Genomic DNA, 18,003 nt, shown 5'->3' on the forward strand with positions numbered 1-18,003 from the left:
ACTGCAGCTACTATAGTTCTTCCATCATTCAATATCTGTTACAGTTTTTGCAATTCACTGTGAGCCCAAAAACTAAAAAAAATCACTTTACTGCTTTGCCATAATTACGGTAGTGATTATACACATGATCCATTCTTGATCATGTCAAAAACCCTAGCAATATGTAATTTGTCTCATGGCCCAAAGTGCCAGCTAACACTACCCAAAAGGAGTTACAGGATCAGTTGGTGGCACCTTTGTTTATGCAAACATGGAGCCCTCCTGGCCTTGAAGAAATTCAATATCTATGTTACTGGCATGGTAATGTCTGTAAACCTAGGCATGCTCTCTTCTACTCCAAAATCTAGACTGTGAAAGTGAAAAACTGAGACTTAATGAATTCAAGGCAATACCACTTGTCTGCTAATCTTAGGATACCTCTTTTAACTCAAATCTATCTCCCACCTCTGATCTAAGTTTCTATAAAAGCAACTGGGTTAACTCCAAATTCTGATTTATAATCCTATAAAGATCTTTTCAAATATCTTTTGAACATCTGTACATGCGTCACACATTGATTTTCCTCCTGTTCCACCTCCATTATACATCATCTCAGTGAATCTATTCCATTAATTAAAAAATGGCCCAATTGTCATAAACCAAGCTGAATTGTCCTAATCATTTTATATTAGATTGTGATGTCTTTTATTTGGGTTTATAGTTTGCAAAGGAAATAGTGCAATGGTCCAGAGAAGGGGCCAGAGTAATTAATGTTATTTGATTTTAAGAGCAATCGAAGTGTTTAAAGCACGAAAGAATGGAAGGTGAGCTCAAGGTCATGGTGTGCTCCTCCTGCCAGTCTGCCCTTCCGAAAAACTGAATCACCTGGGATCAGAATGTATACAGGAAGTGACTCCAGCTGCAACTCCTGGAACCTTGACTTTTGAAACTGCAGCAGTGGCTGGGGATATGTGGATCATTTGTGAGTCTGAGTATTGTGGATAGCACATACAATGAGGTGGTCATTCAACAAGGGAAAATTCCACAGACAGGGAGGGAATGGATTATCACCAGGAAAAGAAAAAGGATGAGACAGACAGTGCAGGAGTTCCCTGTAGCTATTCCCCTACAAAAATAGATATACAACTTTCTATGCAAAGTCACAACACCCAATTTTAATGCATCAAGGTTAGTTCTGCTGCACAGGAGAAGATAAATAATTGTGAGAAAGCTACAGTAATAAGGGATGCAGTCTTAAGGGGAATAGACAGATGTTTCTGTGGTCACAAATGAAGACTCCAGGATGGAATATTGCCTCCCAGGTCAAGAATATCTCAGAGCAGCTACAGGACATTCTGGAATGGGAGGGAGAACAGCCAGTAGTCATAGTACACATTGGTACCAATTACCTATGTAAAAAAAGGAAATGAGGTCCTAAAAGAAAAAAAAATGGAAGTTAAAAATTGGGCTTCAAAGGTTAAGAACTGAATTCCAGGGGGATTCAGTTTTTAGGAAGGGCAGACAAAGAGAAAAAGGAGGTGGGTTATCATTGCTGGTTAAAGAGAATATTAATGCAATAGTGAGGAAAAATATTAGCTCTGATGAAATGGAATCTGAATGGATGGAACACCAAGGAGCAGCAAATAATAGTAGGAATTGTATCCAGATCACCAAATTGTAATCATAATGGTAGGGAAAGCATTAAACAGGAACCTAGAGACATAAGACTAAAGTTACAGCTGTAATAATGGGCAATTTCTTCATATAGATCGAACAAATCAAACCAGTAACAATACTGTCGAGGAGGAATTGGTGGAGTGTGTACGGAATGGTTTTCTGGATCAATATGTTGAGGAACCAACTAGAGAACAAGCCATCCAATACTGGATATTGAGTAATGAGAAAGGATGAATTGGCAGTCTCGCTGTGGGCCCTTGGTGAAGAATGATCATAGTGTGTAGAACGTAGGTAGAGCATAGTGTAGTTGATTCTGAGACTAGGATCCCAAATTTAAATAAAGGAAGCTACAATGATATGAGGTGTGAATTGGCTTTGATAAATTGGGGAACATTACTTAAAGGGATGGTGGTAGACAGACAATGGAAATCATTTAAAGAGCATATGGAGAAACTGTAACAATTGTTTATTCTTGTCTGGCACAAAAATAAAATGGAAAAGGTGTTCCAACCATGGTTAGTCAGGAAAATTGGGGATACGTTAAGGTTCAAGGAAGGGCATACAATTTGACTAAAGACAGCAGTAGATCAGAGGACTGGGAGCAATTTAGATTTCAGCAAAAGAGGACAGGAAGATTTATTAAGATGGAGAAAATCGAGTACAAGAGTATGCTTGCAAGGAACATACAAATTGATTGTAAAAGCTTCTATAGAGAAAACGATTAATGAAGACAAATGTACGTCCTTTGCAGTCAGAAACAAAGGAAGTTATCATAGGGAACAAAGAGAGGGCAAACCAATTAAATATAATTAAAACCAAAAGAGTTTCAGGTGCTGGAAACCTGAAACAAAAAAAAACCTGAAAAATCTCAGCAGAAGAAGTTCTGAAGAAGGGTCACTGGACCTGAAACGTTAACTCTTGTTTCTCTCTACAGATGCTGCCAGACTTGAGATTTTACAGCAATTTCTGCAACTAAATACACAATTAGATTCTGTCTTCACAAAATAGCATATAAGTGACATCACAAACATTTTTAGGAACACAGGTCTATTCTTCATCTTTATTTTTCTACAGTGTCATTTACAAAATACCATGCAAGAACTGTAACAAATACTACCTCGGACAGACAGGCAGAAAACTCGCCACCAAGCTATATGAACATCAACTCACCACTAAAAGACATGACCCACTACCACTAGTATCGTTATATACAGACGAAGAAGGACACCACTTTGACTGGGCCAACACATCCATCCTAAGACAGGCTAAATAGAGACACACACGGGAATTCCTAGAGGCCTGGCATTCAAACTGGAACTCCATCAATAAACACATCGATTTGGAAACCATTTGCCAACCTCTGAGACAAAGAACCGGAAATAATATCACCCACTTTAAGTGGCCTAGACACATAAATAGAATGCAGGACATAATACCAGCGCTTCACCGAAGGGTCGCTGATGATGTTATCTAGCATGGTGACGAAACATCTGAAAACAAAACTTCCAGCTCAGCGAGCAAACTTACAATCTGAACCTCAACCTGAGCTACAAATCTTCTCAAAAATTGCAATTGTACATGGTCTTGGCCCTGAACAAACTCTTGCGAAACTCAAGCAGCTTTTTAAAGGAGACGTTCTGAAGTCGGATCAATGAACTTGAAATGTTAACTATTTCGCTCCATGGAAGTTGCCAGACCTGTTGTGTTTCCCCAGAAATTTCTGCTTTTATTTTCAAGGAGACGTACAGTTCAACAAATTGGATTTAAATTTGGTAGCACTACATGATTCTTGGAGAATCGTCCACAGTACTGGAATGTCCATGCAGTCTGAGGTCAGGTCCACACCACCTGCTTTATTTTAAAATATACTTTATTCATAAAAGTATAGAATCTCTATAGTGTTGGAACAGGCCATTTGGCCCAACAAGTCCCCACTGACACTCCGAAGAGTATCCCACCCAGACCCATTCCCTTATCTTATTATTTTACATTTTAATGCACCTAACCTGATGGCAGCAGTGCTAACCACTGAGCCACTATGTCACCCACAGTATCTTTGTATCCTGTTGTGATTGGAACCAGGGCCAGGTGGATCTCATTGACTATGAGATCCTTGATTGGAGTTGTTAAGCTGGGCTAATTGGGAAGCCCCGGCTGACAGATATAACAAGATATGCAGACTCTGCTCAGTGTAAGGACTGGCTGGTTAGAGTCAATGAATTGTAAGTAAAGGGAGGCTTAGTGACAGTGTATTTGTGCAGTTATTTCGTGTATATACATACACACTAAAGAAGTTCAGCTTGTACTTATACAAACCTATATCTGCATATATTTGAGACACGAAAGGGTCTGATAACGGCACGAACCCTCCATTCCACCTCACTGCAGCCAGTTTTATCAACCTTTTTGTGCGTGGTGGTGTATATAATTGGCTGAATATGAAGCATTCCGTGTACACAACTCGCCCAAAGTGGTGGTGTCATAAAAACACACTGTTAACCTTCACCAGGCAAACAATTAGCAGCTTCACAAGTCGGATCTGGGAAGAAAGATAGGTTTTAAAGCTAGCCGTCTGACACCCTCTCCTGAAAATATACCGTAAACCATACTGGTTCCAGCTACACAATAGAACAACCAGCAGGGCTGGCCAAATATTAACATCTGATTAATATGTAAAAACCATCCTATGAAATACCCTCCACTAGTCGACTGACTGACAAGACTGAGCTTATAAAATCGAGATCCTCTCTTCCAGCAGCCAACCAGCCGGCTGGTGGAAGGAGCCTCATTGGATGGTTGGGGAATTTACATTATTAATCAGATTTCGGCCTGCCCTACTGATTTTTTTTGTTTGCAGCTAGAAGGAAGTTCGCCCGACGCTGTCTGAGAAGGGTTGAGGTTTTGGCGCTGAGCGGATCGCTTGGTGTTTGTTGTTTTCGGGATCAGTCGGTGAGTGTGGCGGCGGGGAACGGTCGAACAGAGGGGGTCGGTGGCGGAGAAGGAGAGGGGGGACGTTCTGGAGCGAACGATCACGGTGCTCGCCCAGCAAGGCTCCGACGTCCGTGTCTTACCCGATGCCTGGGCCCATCGGTTTTCCTTCGATTTCTCGATTGTCAGTTGACCCCTCCCCCTCCCCCGGAATTGGGGATCGGATCGGACCGGCCTGGACTGGTGGTCGGTGACGCGGGGAGCGAGAGGTTTAAGTTGTTTGTATGTGTGTGTGTGTGTGTGTGCGCGCGCGCGCGGCAGGATGGTGTTCGCTCGTTAAAGTCCCTTAACCAGCAACATGGCGGCCTGCCGTCATTCGCCTTGTGACCGAAGCGTTTGCTTCAAGCGCGGTTGAAAAGGTGAAGCGCGCGCGCGCGCGCGCGGCTGCAGCTAACGGTCGTCAGCCGCGTTGTTGTTAAATTGCCCAACCTACTGGGCTCGTACAGACAGGATCACGGTAAAGGCTCAACTCTGGGGGTGGTAAGAGGAGCGAAGTTGTGACGCCAAATTCGGGTCTAAATACCATCAGGTTAGCACTACCTGAAATCTGCACAAAATGGTTGCCCCAGTCTCAGTGATATCATGGGACCTGGAGGGAAGGAATATATTCCCACTGGAAGCGTGAGATTCCTTGATACAAGGAACAGTTCGTCTGAGCATTTTCATTAATATATGGCCTCTGTTTGAGCCAGTTCATTGCCATTCAAAACCTTGACTGAGCAGACTGCTTGTTTTGTGCGAGCAGAAGACGTGGGTGAAATTTTAAAGCCTTATATACTAAGATGGAAGACTGAAGGAGCTGAATTCTCCAATATATGCTGGAAGAAAAAGTGAGCTTAGTATAGGAGATCGTGCACCGATGTTTTATTTCTATTTTTAAAACTTGGGTTGGTGGAACAGTGTATTTAGAAAGAGGAAAATCCTGAGGATAATTTCAGAGTACTGGCAGTTGTTGATGTAGAGATAACGTAAAGTTGGACAGCAGAGAAATAGAGCCTTTGGTCTAACTCGTCCATGCTGACTAGATATCCTAAATTAGTCTAGTTCCATTTGCCAGCATTTAGCCCATAACCCCCCTCAGTCCTTCCTTTTCATGGACCCATCCAGATGCCTTTTAAATGTTATACCAACCTCCACTTCTGGCAGCTCATTCCATATACACACCACCCTCTGAATGAAAAAGTTACTCCTTGAGTCTCTTTTAAATCTTGCCCTGCTCACCTTAAACTTATGCCCTCTAGTTTTGGACTCCCCTATCCTGTGGAAAAGACCTTGGTTGTTTACCTATCCATGCCCTCCTCAGCCTCCAACACTCCAGGGAAAATAGCTCCAACCTATTCAGCCTCTCCCAATAGCTCAAACCTTTTAATCCCAGCAACAACCTTGTAAATCTTTTCTTTACCACTTCAAGTTTAACAACAACTCTCCTATAGCAGGGAAATCGGAACTGAATCCAGTATTCCAAATGTGGCCTAACCAATGTCCTGTACAGCCACAACTTCATATCCGAACTCCTATACTGAATGCATTGACTAATAAAGGCAATCGTACCACTTACTGCCTTCATTATCCTGTCTACCTGCGATTCCACTTTCAAGGAACTATGAACCTGTACTCTAAGGTCTCCTTGCTCAGCAACACTCACTTGGACCATACCATTAGGTGTATAAGTCCTGCCCTGATTTGTCTTACTGGAATGCAACAACTCATTTTACTACAGTAAACTCCATCTGCTGCTCCTCAGCCCATTGGTTCATCTAATCAAGGTCTCACTGTACTCTGAGATAACCTTCTTCACCATCTCGTACCCCACCAATTTTGGTGTCATCTGTAAATTTACTAACCATTCATTATTTAAATAACCCAAATTATTTATATAAATGTCAAACAAAAGTGGATCCAGCACGGATCCTTGCGCACACCACTGGTCACATGTCTGAAAAACAACCCTGCACTACCCCCTTTGTCTCTATCTTCAAGACAATTTTGTATCCGAATGGCTAACTCTCCTGAGTTCCATGCAATCTAACCTTGCTAATCACAAGGCTATCACACGGAACCTTGTCAAATGCCTTGCTGAAGTGACAAAGAAATGGGAAATGAGAGCACTGCTAAAATTACTGGAACATATTTTTGTTCCTCTAGTATTCTGTGTACCTACACTTGTAGTGTGCCAACAGTGGTTAGCACTGCTGCCTCACAGCGCCAGGGACCTGGGTTCAATTCCCGTCTCAGGCGACTGACTGTGTGGAGTGTGCACATTCTCCCCGTGTCTGCGTGGGTTTCCTCCGGGTGCTCCGGTTTCCTCCCACAGTCCAAAGATGTGCGGGTCAGGTGAATTGGCCATGCTAAATTGCCCGTAGTGTTAGGTAAGGGGTATGTGTAGGGGTATGGGTGGGTTGCGCTTCGGCGGGTCGGTGTGGACTTGTTGGGCCGAAGGGCCTGTTCCCACACTGTAAGTAATCTAATCTAATCTAAATCTAAGCTATCTCGTAAGATCAGTTTTTAATTTTTGTTTTCCAATTTAAGCTTGCAGAAAAGTCAATTGAGTCGTAGAATAGTTTTTATACAGAAGGAGTCCATTCGGATCATTGTGTCTGCAGAAGCTCTCCCAATGAATTGCCTTAGAGTAAAAAGTGAGGTCTGCAGATGCTGGAGATCAGAGCTGAAAATGTGTTGCTGGTTAAAGCGCAGCAGGTCAGGCAGCATCCAAGGAACAGGAAATTTGACGTTTCGGGCAAAAGCCCTTCATCAGAAAGTGCTTTTATATAAATGAATTGCCTTGCCAATCACCTTGTACTAAAATTTGCTATTAAATTAAATTCATATTCAATTTAATGCATTCAGTGAGAGAGAAATAACTTGCACTTTTATAGTATTACTGATGACATTAAGCTGCATAAGTTTTGAAGAAAGATTTACGTAAATGTTATGTCAACTGTGATGGTACAATTAAGAGGTGTATTTTGTCCTTTTTCATATAAGGGCAGTTGAGACAAAGGTATGGAGTGGTCTGCTCCAAGCTGATAACGTAAACAGCTTGTGAGGCCTTGTGGTTTATTTTCTAAGTTGGACCAATAGAACCAACATGAAGAGTGGAGTTAAGCTCCCACAGAACCAGAGTTTTTGTTTAGTTTTCAGTAGTTGCTGGATTTTAGAAACTAGTTGTGAAAGCCGCTACATCTCTCTCTCTGTCTCTGTCTCTCTGTCTCTGTCTCTCTGTCTCTGTCTCTCTCTGTCTCTGTCTCTCTCTGTCTCTGTCTCTCTCTGTCTCTGTCTCTCTCTGTCTCTCTCTCTGTCTCTGTCTCTCTCTCTGTCTCTCTCCTCGCTCTCTCTCTCTCTCTCCTCTCTCTCTCTCTCTCTCTCTCTCTCTGCTGCACCTAAAACCTGTTCTCTGGTGTCAGAATTGAGTGTGACACAATGTTTTACTAAATTTGCCTTTGCCAAGAGGGTGTATGTGGGATGTTACTATATTGGAACAGTTTCTATTTAGTAGTTAAGTAATCTATTAATCTGCTAAGTTTTCCAACAGAGTTGTCATTCCAATTCTTCTTTCTCTTGTTTGTATTTTAACTATGAGGTAAGAATAAAGTGTGTTTTGCTTAAAGCCGAGAAATAATGGAGTTATATCTGGAACGCAAAACTTTATACTTGTCTTTAGGTAAGAAAAAATTCGGGTCTAGACTAACTCGGTATGTTTGAAGGGGGTTAGTCTGGTCCATAACAGATATGACTTAAGTTACATGAATAGGTTAAGAGTAGAAGCTTGAGAAGAATGTCCATATTATGGAGGAGGAGGAGGAGGTGCTGGATGTCTTGAAATGCATAAAGGTGGATAAATCCCCAGGACCTGTGGGAAGCGAGGGAAGTGATTGCTGAGCCCCTTCCTGAGATATTTGTATCATGGATGGTCACAGCTGAGGTGCTGGAAGACTGAAGGTTGGCTAATGTGATGCTACTATTTAAGAACGGTGGTAAGGAAAAGCCTGGGAACTATAAGCCGGTGAACCTGACATCAGTGATGGGCATGTTGTTGGAGGGAATTCTGAGGGACAGGATTTATATGTATTTGAAAAGGCAGGGACTGATTAGGGATAGTCAGCATGGCTTTGTGCATGGGAAATTATGTCTTACTAGTGTTTTTGAAGAAGTAACAAAGAGGATTGATGAGGGCAGAGAGGTGGACGTGATCTATATGGACTTCAGTAAGACTTTCGACAAGGTTCCTCATGGTAGATTGTTTAGCAAGGTTAGATCTCATGGAAAAGAGGGAGAACTAGCCATTTAGATACAGAACTGGCTTGAAAGTAGAAGGGAGGGTGGTTTTTCAGACTGGAGGCCTGTGACCAGTGGTGTGCCACGAGGGTAGATGCTGGGTCCCTGCGTTTCGTCATTTATATAAATGATTTGGATGTGAACAGAGGGTGTATAGTTAGAATGTTTGCAGATGACACCAAAATTGCAGTGATATAGTTGAGAGCAAAGAAGATTACCTCAGAATACAATGAGTCTTGATCAGATGGACCAATGGGTTGAGGAGTGGCCGATGGAGTTTAATTTAGATAAATGCGAGATGCTGCATTTTGGCAAAGCAAATCAGAGCTTGACTTATACACTCAATGTGCAGTTTCATAGTTCCTTGAAAGTAGAGTTGCAGAGAGATAGGATAGTGACGATGATGTTTGGTTTGCTTTCCTTTATTGGTCAGAACAATGAATATAGGAGTGATGTCATGTTGTGGCCTAACTAATGTTCTGTACAGCCACTTCTGCATGTAATTTTGGTCTCCTTCCTATTGGAAGGATGTTGTCAGGGTTGGAGGATATGAGCTTTAAGGAGAGGCTTAATAGGCTGGGGCTGTTTTCTCTGGAACATTGGAGGCTCAAAGGTGAGCTTATAGAGGTTTATAAAATAATGAGGGGCATGGACAGGATAAATAGAAAAGGTCTATCACTGGAGTGAGGAATCCAGAATTAGAGGGCATGGGTTTAGGGTGAGGGTGGGGGAAAGATTTAAAAGAGACCGAGAGTGGTGCATATATGGAATGAGCTGCCAGCGGAAGTGGTGGATGCTGGTAAAATTGCAGCATTTTAAAAGCCAACTGGATGGGTATATGTATAGGAACGGTTGAGAGGAATATGAGCCAACTGCTGTCGAATGGAACTAGATTAAGTTAGGATAACTGGTTGGCATGGATGAGTTGGACCAAAGGGTCTGTTTCCGTGCTATACATCTCTCTGACTTTCGGAATCTAAGAGACTGGATTAGATATTGATGGTCAAAATCATGAGTAATCTGACCAATAGTTAGGGAGAAATATTTCTCATTGGTGGAAAGATCGGCCACCTAACAACACTATTTTAAGGGGAACAGCAAAAAAAGTGGCATGAAGGAGGTTTTAAACCAGGAAACAATTTAAAATCTGGAGTCAGGTGCAGGCAGGTTCGCTGATTGTACGGAGTCCCATCAAAGTTGCAAACCTTATCAGGCATTGATGCCTCCAGTTGTTCGTTCTCTTGATTATCTTCAGTATTCCATCTTTCATAAACTGTAACTTGAACAAAATCTCTGCCTGCAGCTTGCCTGTTATTCTCCATCCCATTCATCCCTGACCTGAATAACTTTTTTGATCCACCGTACTCAGATTACAGTTAATTTTAAATCATCAGCACAATTTATAAACTTTCCTGGCCTTTCCACCATAATGATAACTCCATCCAGTTGCAGAATTATAACTGATGTCATATGTTGTAAGCTTCCCAAGTGTGTACTGGATGGTTATAGTCACATTGTGCTTAGTGCTTTTCTTTTGGATACATTTCTATTTGATACAATCTGCAAATCTTCAAGATGTATTGAATACGTACTGGGCATTACACCAGCCTTAACCAATCAATGAGCATGCCTGATGCCAGCATACATTATCTGTTATTACTTCTAAATAATCTTGGATGATTTCAATCTTCATATAGATTGATAAATCAGATAGTGAAAGATAACCTTGACGATCATTAATATATTCAGGGCAGTGTCACAGAACAGTATGCTTTGGACCCAGCCAGAGAGCAGGCTGTTTTGCACTTGATAATGCATAATGAGTTGGAATGAATTAATGATCTCATAGCAAAGGATCCTTTAAGCAGTGGGATCATGGCATGATAGAATATCACATCCTGTTTCAATTTCAGAAATTTGTCTGAATCAAGAGAATTAAACTGAAATAAATGCAGTTACTAAGGTGTGAAAACAGAGTTGGCTACAGTGAATTGGGAAAGTAGGTTGTTAAAAGTTAAGGTGGTAGCGAAACTGCAGCATATTTTTCAGGCATTTCATAACTCTCATCAAAGCTGTATGCCATTCAGAAATGAGAATGGTAAGAGAATCTTCTGTGGCGTAATTAAGAAAGGAAAGGCTGGTATCAAAAGATTAAAATTTAAAGAAGTGGTATGCTCTCTTGCAAAGATTAATGGTAGGCAAGAAGATTGAAAAAATTTATAAACCAGCAAGAAATCCCATTTAAAAAAGGGAGAAATTAGAATCAGTAAACTAGCAGGAAATGTAGAATTTCACTGTATGGTTTTATCGTTTTATGAAAAGAAAATAGGTATAAATTTGAATCCATTGGTTGAGACTGGCAATTAATAATGGGAAATAAGGTATTGGTAGTAATATGAAATGAACCCAAGCACAGTAGAAAATTATGGGGTAAAAGGGTTATATTTAGAGGGTGGGGGAGAAAGGTGTGGAGGTAAACAAAACAGTTGCTATCATGAGAAGAGCTAATGTTTAGAATGACCTGAGCCACCTAACCCCATCGAACCTTGCTACTGCCTATAATTATAGAATTGGTATTATGAAATATAGGAAAATATTATGAGAGATCCATTAAAATTTGGCAAGGAAGATTGGTTTCAGATATAGTACATTGTCTCTTATTTGGTTCTTGACATCAGTTCCAGTTAGCCACAAAATGATTAAACTTGATCCCTCTTAATTAAACCCCTTCCTGATCCTGCTAACTTCAATGATTTCTAACATTAATTTACTTCGATGTCATACATAGGTAACTGTTAGGAAGTAATGAGTCATATTGCATATTCATATAAACAAATGATTATAATGTACTGAAATTTTTTTTCTAGTTTGGATGAATTTCTTTTTAAAATGCAGAGCTATTGAATGTGGACAGATGACAGTCGTTCAATATAGTGTCTTGCTGTAATTGATTTCTTCTGCTTCTGCCTTTTAGGTGAGCACAGCTCTACTGTAAAATTGGAATAGGCCTGTCCATTTCCATAATTCCTCATAAAGTTGCTTGTTTGTGAGCTGAAAGAAGCTTTGAGTAAATCCAAAACCATTCCATATGAGGACTTAAACCCATGACCTAATTAAGAAGGAATTTGCACAATTTAAGGAACAGAAAGTACAGTCAGTAAGAGCTTCCCAAGGAAGATTTCTGGGCACTGTCACTATAGCAAACCACTTCAGAGGTAAAAGCATCATGGCTGTACAAATAACAGTGATACAGAAAAAAGAATTTGCAAATCAGAAAGAAGATTCTGCTACTAGACTTAGTACTGAAGAGAAATTGGAAACAAAAGACCAACCAAATAGTACTTCTGAATGTTTAACTTGTGTGCATTGTGATTTCAAGTATACCGATCATGAAACTTTGGAAAAACATCTTGGGTCCATTCATCCTGAATTCTCTGATCGAACAAATACTGTGCTTTATCAGAAAAGTGCCAAATTATTCCACTGTCATTTATGTTTCTTCACAAACAAGGTGTACAGTAAGGTTTACGATCATGTCACCACACAGCATCCAAAGCTGAACAAGATTGAAAAAACCTTCCAAACAAAAGAACGTCATGAAGGAGTTGTCAGTGAAGTTGGTAAAACAGTGCGAGCTACAAAAAGAAAGTTAAAAGAGTCCAAAGTAATTAAGGAAGAAAAACCTGTAAAAAAGCGAAGGGGGCGTAGAAAACGTTCTGAAATAGCTTCAAATACAACTGAAGTACAGCCACCACCAGTAAAACCTGCAGAAACCAGTTCAAGCACTGTTGAAGTACAGCCTGTTAAAAGGAGACCCGGAAGACCAAAGCGTAAAGTAGAAGAACCCAAAAATGTTGATTTCAACTGTGAAAAATGTGGCACTAAGTTCAATACTGCAGATGAGTTAAATATCCATAACTGTCAGAAGAAAAAGAAGGATGCCAATGCTGCACTGTTTGAGTACAGTGATTCCAGTGGCCATTACCCAATACAGCAGGAATCCACTCGTAAATCATCAGCTTCAAATAATCCCAAAGAAGTGGTTTCACGCACTAAAAAACGAGCAGCTTTGAAAGGTCCTAGAAAAAGGACAATTCAAAAAGGTTCTGTAGAGCAGACAGTTTCAAGTAATCCTAAAGTGGTGCCCCTTTCAAATGATCTTGAAGGGCCTTCTGAAGAAAAGGATTATGCAAAAAGTTTGCAAGAACATGTTAAATATGTTAGAGGAACGTTTTACTGTAGTTTCTGTAGATTCCATTGTAAAAGTAAAAGTAGTGCTCTATATCATGTTGTAAGGGTACATGACAAACCTTATCCTTATCGATGTACTGAATGTGGAAGATGTTTTGTTATGGACAAGGAGCTTAAAAGGCACATGTCTGTTCACACTGGCGAAGCTTATTACAAATGTTCTAAATGTGATTTTGAATCTGATTATGCCAGAGCTTTTAAGAATCATGAGAAACAATGTACCTCCCAGCAGAAAGATAATTGTACTGAAAACATTGAAGCTAATAAACAGCAGAATACAGATCAAGAGAAAAAGTTAATCCGTTCAGAATTGCCTTCAGTCCAACCCAATAGTTCACTTAAAGAAGTAGCACAGTTGCATGAGAATTCCTCTCTGAAAATTCAGTCATCAGATGCAGGAAAAATGCATTCACAACTGAATGCTACTAAAAGTCAGACTTCAAAGTTGCAGCTTCCAGAACCTGCAGTGTGTGTGGTGGCTCATCAAGATTCTGCACCTTCTTCAACAGATAATGTTTTATCTTGTTTTGAATGTGGAAAGACATTTGAAGAGCAGGACATGTTCCAGAAGCACAAACTTCTCCATTCTGTACAAAAGCCACCAACCTGTAAGCTCACTCATGATGATTTACCAAACCTGAGCGATGACACAGAAAAAAAGCATGCAGAACAAAAATCATTCAACTGCGATAGCTGTAATGTTCAGTATCAGAGCAAAGAAGATTTACAGCATCATCTGAATATTCATAAACCAAATACTCAAGGCAAAACCTTTAATTGTGAGACCTGCAGCAGCAAGTTTGAGAAACAAATTGATCTCCGTGATCACCTCAAAATTCACAAGCAAAATATTTCAAAGACTAATCAGTCTAATGTCACTGATAACCGAATGCTTTACAAATGTAATTATTGTTCTTATAGCACATACCTGTTTGTCAATTACATAGGCCATGTCAGAATAGCTCACACAAAAAATTTCCCCATTCATTGTTCATTTTGTGGAGATGGGTTTCAGCTTCCAGCTGAGTTAAAAAAACATACTTGTCAGCAGATTCAAGGTGCCAATGTCATATCTAATCAAGGTGATGAGTAGAATAATATGCATTTTAAAGGGGAAAATGCTCCAGTTCCCAGCACTAAATCCCTCATCTTCCTATATATAGCTAATCTCTATTAAAGTTCTTTAATTTAAAATGCTTGCTTTCTTTGAAATTTTACAGAATTACAGGACAATGAAGCAAATTAATTGTAAATGTTTGAAATATGTTTTTTTCACTGCTTTTGTTTCCTTTTTAATGTCCTGGATCAGTTGAAAATGTGGAATTATGTTTTCTTTAGTTAATGCAAGCAGGTAATTTTTTTTCAAATATAAAATTTCATTCTTCAATTTCTACTAACATTGACTTTCACATAATTAGGTAACTGAACGAGCATGCACTTCATTGTTGAATTGTTTATATGCCAAATGCACCCTACCTATTTTTGTCTACCTTTGTTTTCTTCTTTCATTTCTGGAGTAGTTATGAATAGAGGTTTTTTTTTCGTTTTAATTGGCAATACATTTCATTGCCTGGTTATGCTGCTTGGCAAATTTTCCAATATGGTGTTGTTCTGTATGCAGTTGATTAGTCTGTTTGAGTTAACTAAGCTTTCAATATAACGTTTTGTTTTAGAACATAATTTTCTTAATTCTCTATTTTCATATTCTGGTTATTGCCTAACATATTATACGATATGTGTGGAAACAAATTCCAGGCATATGTGTGTGTGTGTGTGTGGAATTCAGTGAAAAAGCTTAACAATTCACAAAAGGTTTAGCAGGTTCTTTATAAGCATCTAGGACCCAAGTGCGGTTGCCAAGGGATTTTATGTTTTCAGTAACAGTCTAGATGTTTGCTTATTGTACAGACTTTTAATTTTGTATTAAAGACCTCTGCTGGTTAAGTGTGTATTTTTACTGAAAGTTTAAAAATTTACTTTCAGTTTTTTAAAAAAGTTATAGGTAAAATCTTTGTGTATTCTGTAACTGTATTAGTCACAAACTATTAAGAAAATCTGGTGCTGCGTCTCGCAGAGATAATTTCAATACTTTTTTTAGCAGTGACTTGTTTTTTCAACAATAATTATTTTGCAGTGCATTTATGTATGTAACAAATCTTTAACAGCAAAATATAGATGTTTTCTGTTAATCAAATTAAAAAAAATCAAAACAGTTTTGTACCATTGTTTAATTTATAGTGTTTACTTTTGTAATACGGATGAGATTGGTCCTCTGGCTATTCCTACATGGCAGGTCTCTGGTTTTGCTGGAAGTTGGACAGAGGCACTAGAAGCTAGGTACATAGTAAAAAGGGTGAGCTGGATACTTCTCTGGTGGTTATGTATTGATAGAGGTAGGATGACTTGAGTAGATATAGTCTGTGCAGGATCACAACAGATTTTGATGCTATAAACTGTTTTGCATGAAGGTGTTTTATGTAGTATACTTTCCTTTACTGAATATGGATCATCTTGAAGGAAGGCTTGAAGGTTTACCTAACAAATTAATCTGGTTGACAGAGAGGAACTGATGTTCTTGTAACAGTGAGTTGGCAAGATTTTAACATAAATCCAGGGTTAGCCTGATGCCGTGGCAATTTTCTAATATTCTGAATACCTAGTTTACCATCTAGGATGAGAGCCAGCATCGTTTGCAGCAATTACTAGCCCTTAGCTTAAGGGAACGTCATAATCAAACTGAGGCAATAGCATAGTTGAACATACTGAACTATTTATCCAAATTCCCATTTAATATACTTGGAAATTATGTTCAAATCTCACCATGGCAGATGATGTTTGGACACAACAAATGTCTGAAACTAAAAGCTAGCTAATGATGACCCTGAAACCACTATGAATTTGTCATGAAAAAACCCATCTGGTTTGTTAATGGTCCAGATGTCACTGACACCGTCCCTGGATATATTCTGGCCCACAGGCAGGACAGACTCACCAGAGGTGTAAAACTCAAGCGGGGCTGGACATACTAGATGCAGGAAAGATATTTTCCCTGGTTAGGAAGTCCAGAACCAGGGACACAGTCTCCTGTTACTGGACAGATCATTTTGGACTTAGATGAGGAAAAAAAGTCTTCACTCAAAAGGTGGAATTCTCTCCAACATATATCTTTGGAGGCCAAACCACTGAATATATTCAAGAACAGGAGAGATCTGTTTTGATGCCCTTAAAATCTGGAAATGTATGGTGGGAAAATAGGAATATGGCATTGATATAGAGAATTAGCAATGATTATTTGAATGCTTGGTGAAGGCTCAAAGTTTTGAATGGCTCACTTTTTCTCCTAGTTTCTGTCTATTGTTAGGAGGGAATTGCCCTGGGAGTCCTCAACTTTGATTCCATGAAAGAGTGGCTCCATAGCACCACGACTGAGTTGGTTGAATTCTAAAGGATATTTAGGATCGAGTCATTTTTCTTTAATTAAGAATACTGACTTAATTGTGATTAAAGAATTCTGACAGATCAAAAGGTTTATTGTTTTATGGCTCCAGCTAATGTAAACTGAAACATTTGAAGTGAACACAGCTTTTACTCAAAGACGACTTACATTTTACAGACAAAACAATTTTAAAATACAACAAGCCAATGGACATACATTCAATTTTGGACTTAGGTAATGAGTTTTGTATCTGTTTTGGTTTTTTTTTAGATCTATAATTTGAAACTTATGGCATCCAGTGCACCTACCATCCTCAGGTGTAGATACACAAATTGATTTACAATGGCATGTTTGTATGATCTATGGGATTGATAAGCTTAGAGGGACAAGCTGTTACAAAAGGGACAGACTCAATAGTGATTTTCATCTTTTAAAAAATCAATCAGTAAAAATGAGAAGTGCTGTCATTTGACAGGTTTCTTTACGAATTACAATCAGAAATTACCTTATCCATCTAAGATTGGCCATAAATTGTTTGTGCATTGCCAATGCACACCCTAACCAATTAAAATCTAATCATGCAATGTCTAGATCAGGCAGGTTTCATGCCATAAGTTATTGTTGGATAGGCCTATCTTTTACACAGACAGAAGAAGAGACAGCAATCCAGCCAGTTGAGTCAATATTCCATTGTATGGTTGCTGACATCACTGTTCAATTAGGTGTGATTTCTGTTGTTTGTTATGATAACTTAATAATTTGGTGAACATTATATAAAAATGCTTTTACTCAGAGCAGTCCCATACTTAGTTGGATTCTGAGCATTATGATTAAAGTTAAATAAGATTTTGGAATTCTATAGACATAACTGCTAGTGTGGGTTGCAGATGATGTTGGAACTAATAAGAATGAAATGTTATTTCACACTCATCCACATCAATCTACCTGTTTCAGATGCGTCTATCCATGACCATATCAGTAATAGGGAGCATTGCATGGTGTTTTCATGGTGAGGATACCCTGCATTGTTTTGAATTAGGCTGAATAGGATAGACTTTGAACCAAATCGAAATAGGGCAGCTTTGAGCTGTGCGCAGATCAGTTTCCTCATCTCCCCTCCCCACACCTTATTCCAAATCCAGTACTCTAACTCGGCACCGCCCTCTTAAACTGTCCTACCTATCCAGCTTCCTTCCCACATTTCTACTCCACCCTGCCCTCCAACCTATCACTACCATCCTCACCTGCATTTACCAATTGCCCTCCCAGCTACCTCACCCCCACCTTCCTAATTATCTCTCATCCCCTTTCTTTCCCCCCACCCTTCACATTCCTGATTTAAGGGCTTATGTTCGAAACATTTATTCTGTTCCTCTAATGCTGCCTGACCTGTGTTT

The 18,003-nt window shown here is 39.5% G+C and overlaps 1 protein-coding gene across 1 annotated transcript; it reads left to right on the forward strand.

Annotated features, from left to right (window-relative positions):
• The first annotated feature begins 4,413 nt into the window (after positions 1-4,413).
• On the forward strand, positions 4,414-15,380 carry LOC132816755 (zinc finger protein 91-like). The gene is made up of 2 exons (XM_060826669.1): positions 4,414-4,605; positions 11,894-15,380. Exon 2 carries the CDS (start codon positions 12,146-12,148, stop codon positions 14,261-14,263), a length of 2,118 nt encoding a protein of 705 aa, XP_060682652.1. The 5' UTR covers positions 4,414-4,605; positions 11,894-12,145; the 3' UTR covers positions 14,264-15,380.
• Positions 15,381-18,003: the final 2,623 nt, after the last annotated feature.

This window comes from Hemiscyllium ocellatum, chromosome 6 (assembly GCF_020745735.1).
Source record: "Hemiscyllium ocellatum isolate sHemOce1 chromosome 6, sHemOce1.pat.X.cur, whole genome shotgun sequence".
In the NCBI taxonomy this organism is placed as follows: domain Eukaryota; kingdom Metazoa; phylum Chordata; class Chondrichthyes; order Orectolobiformes; family Hemiscylliidae; genus Hemiscyllium; species Hemiscyllium ocellatum.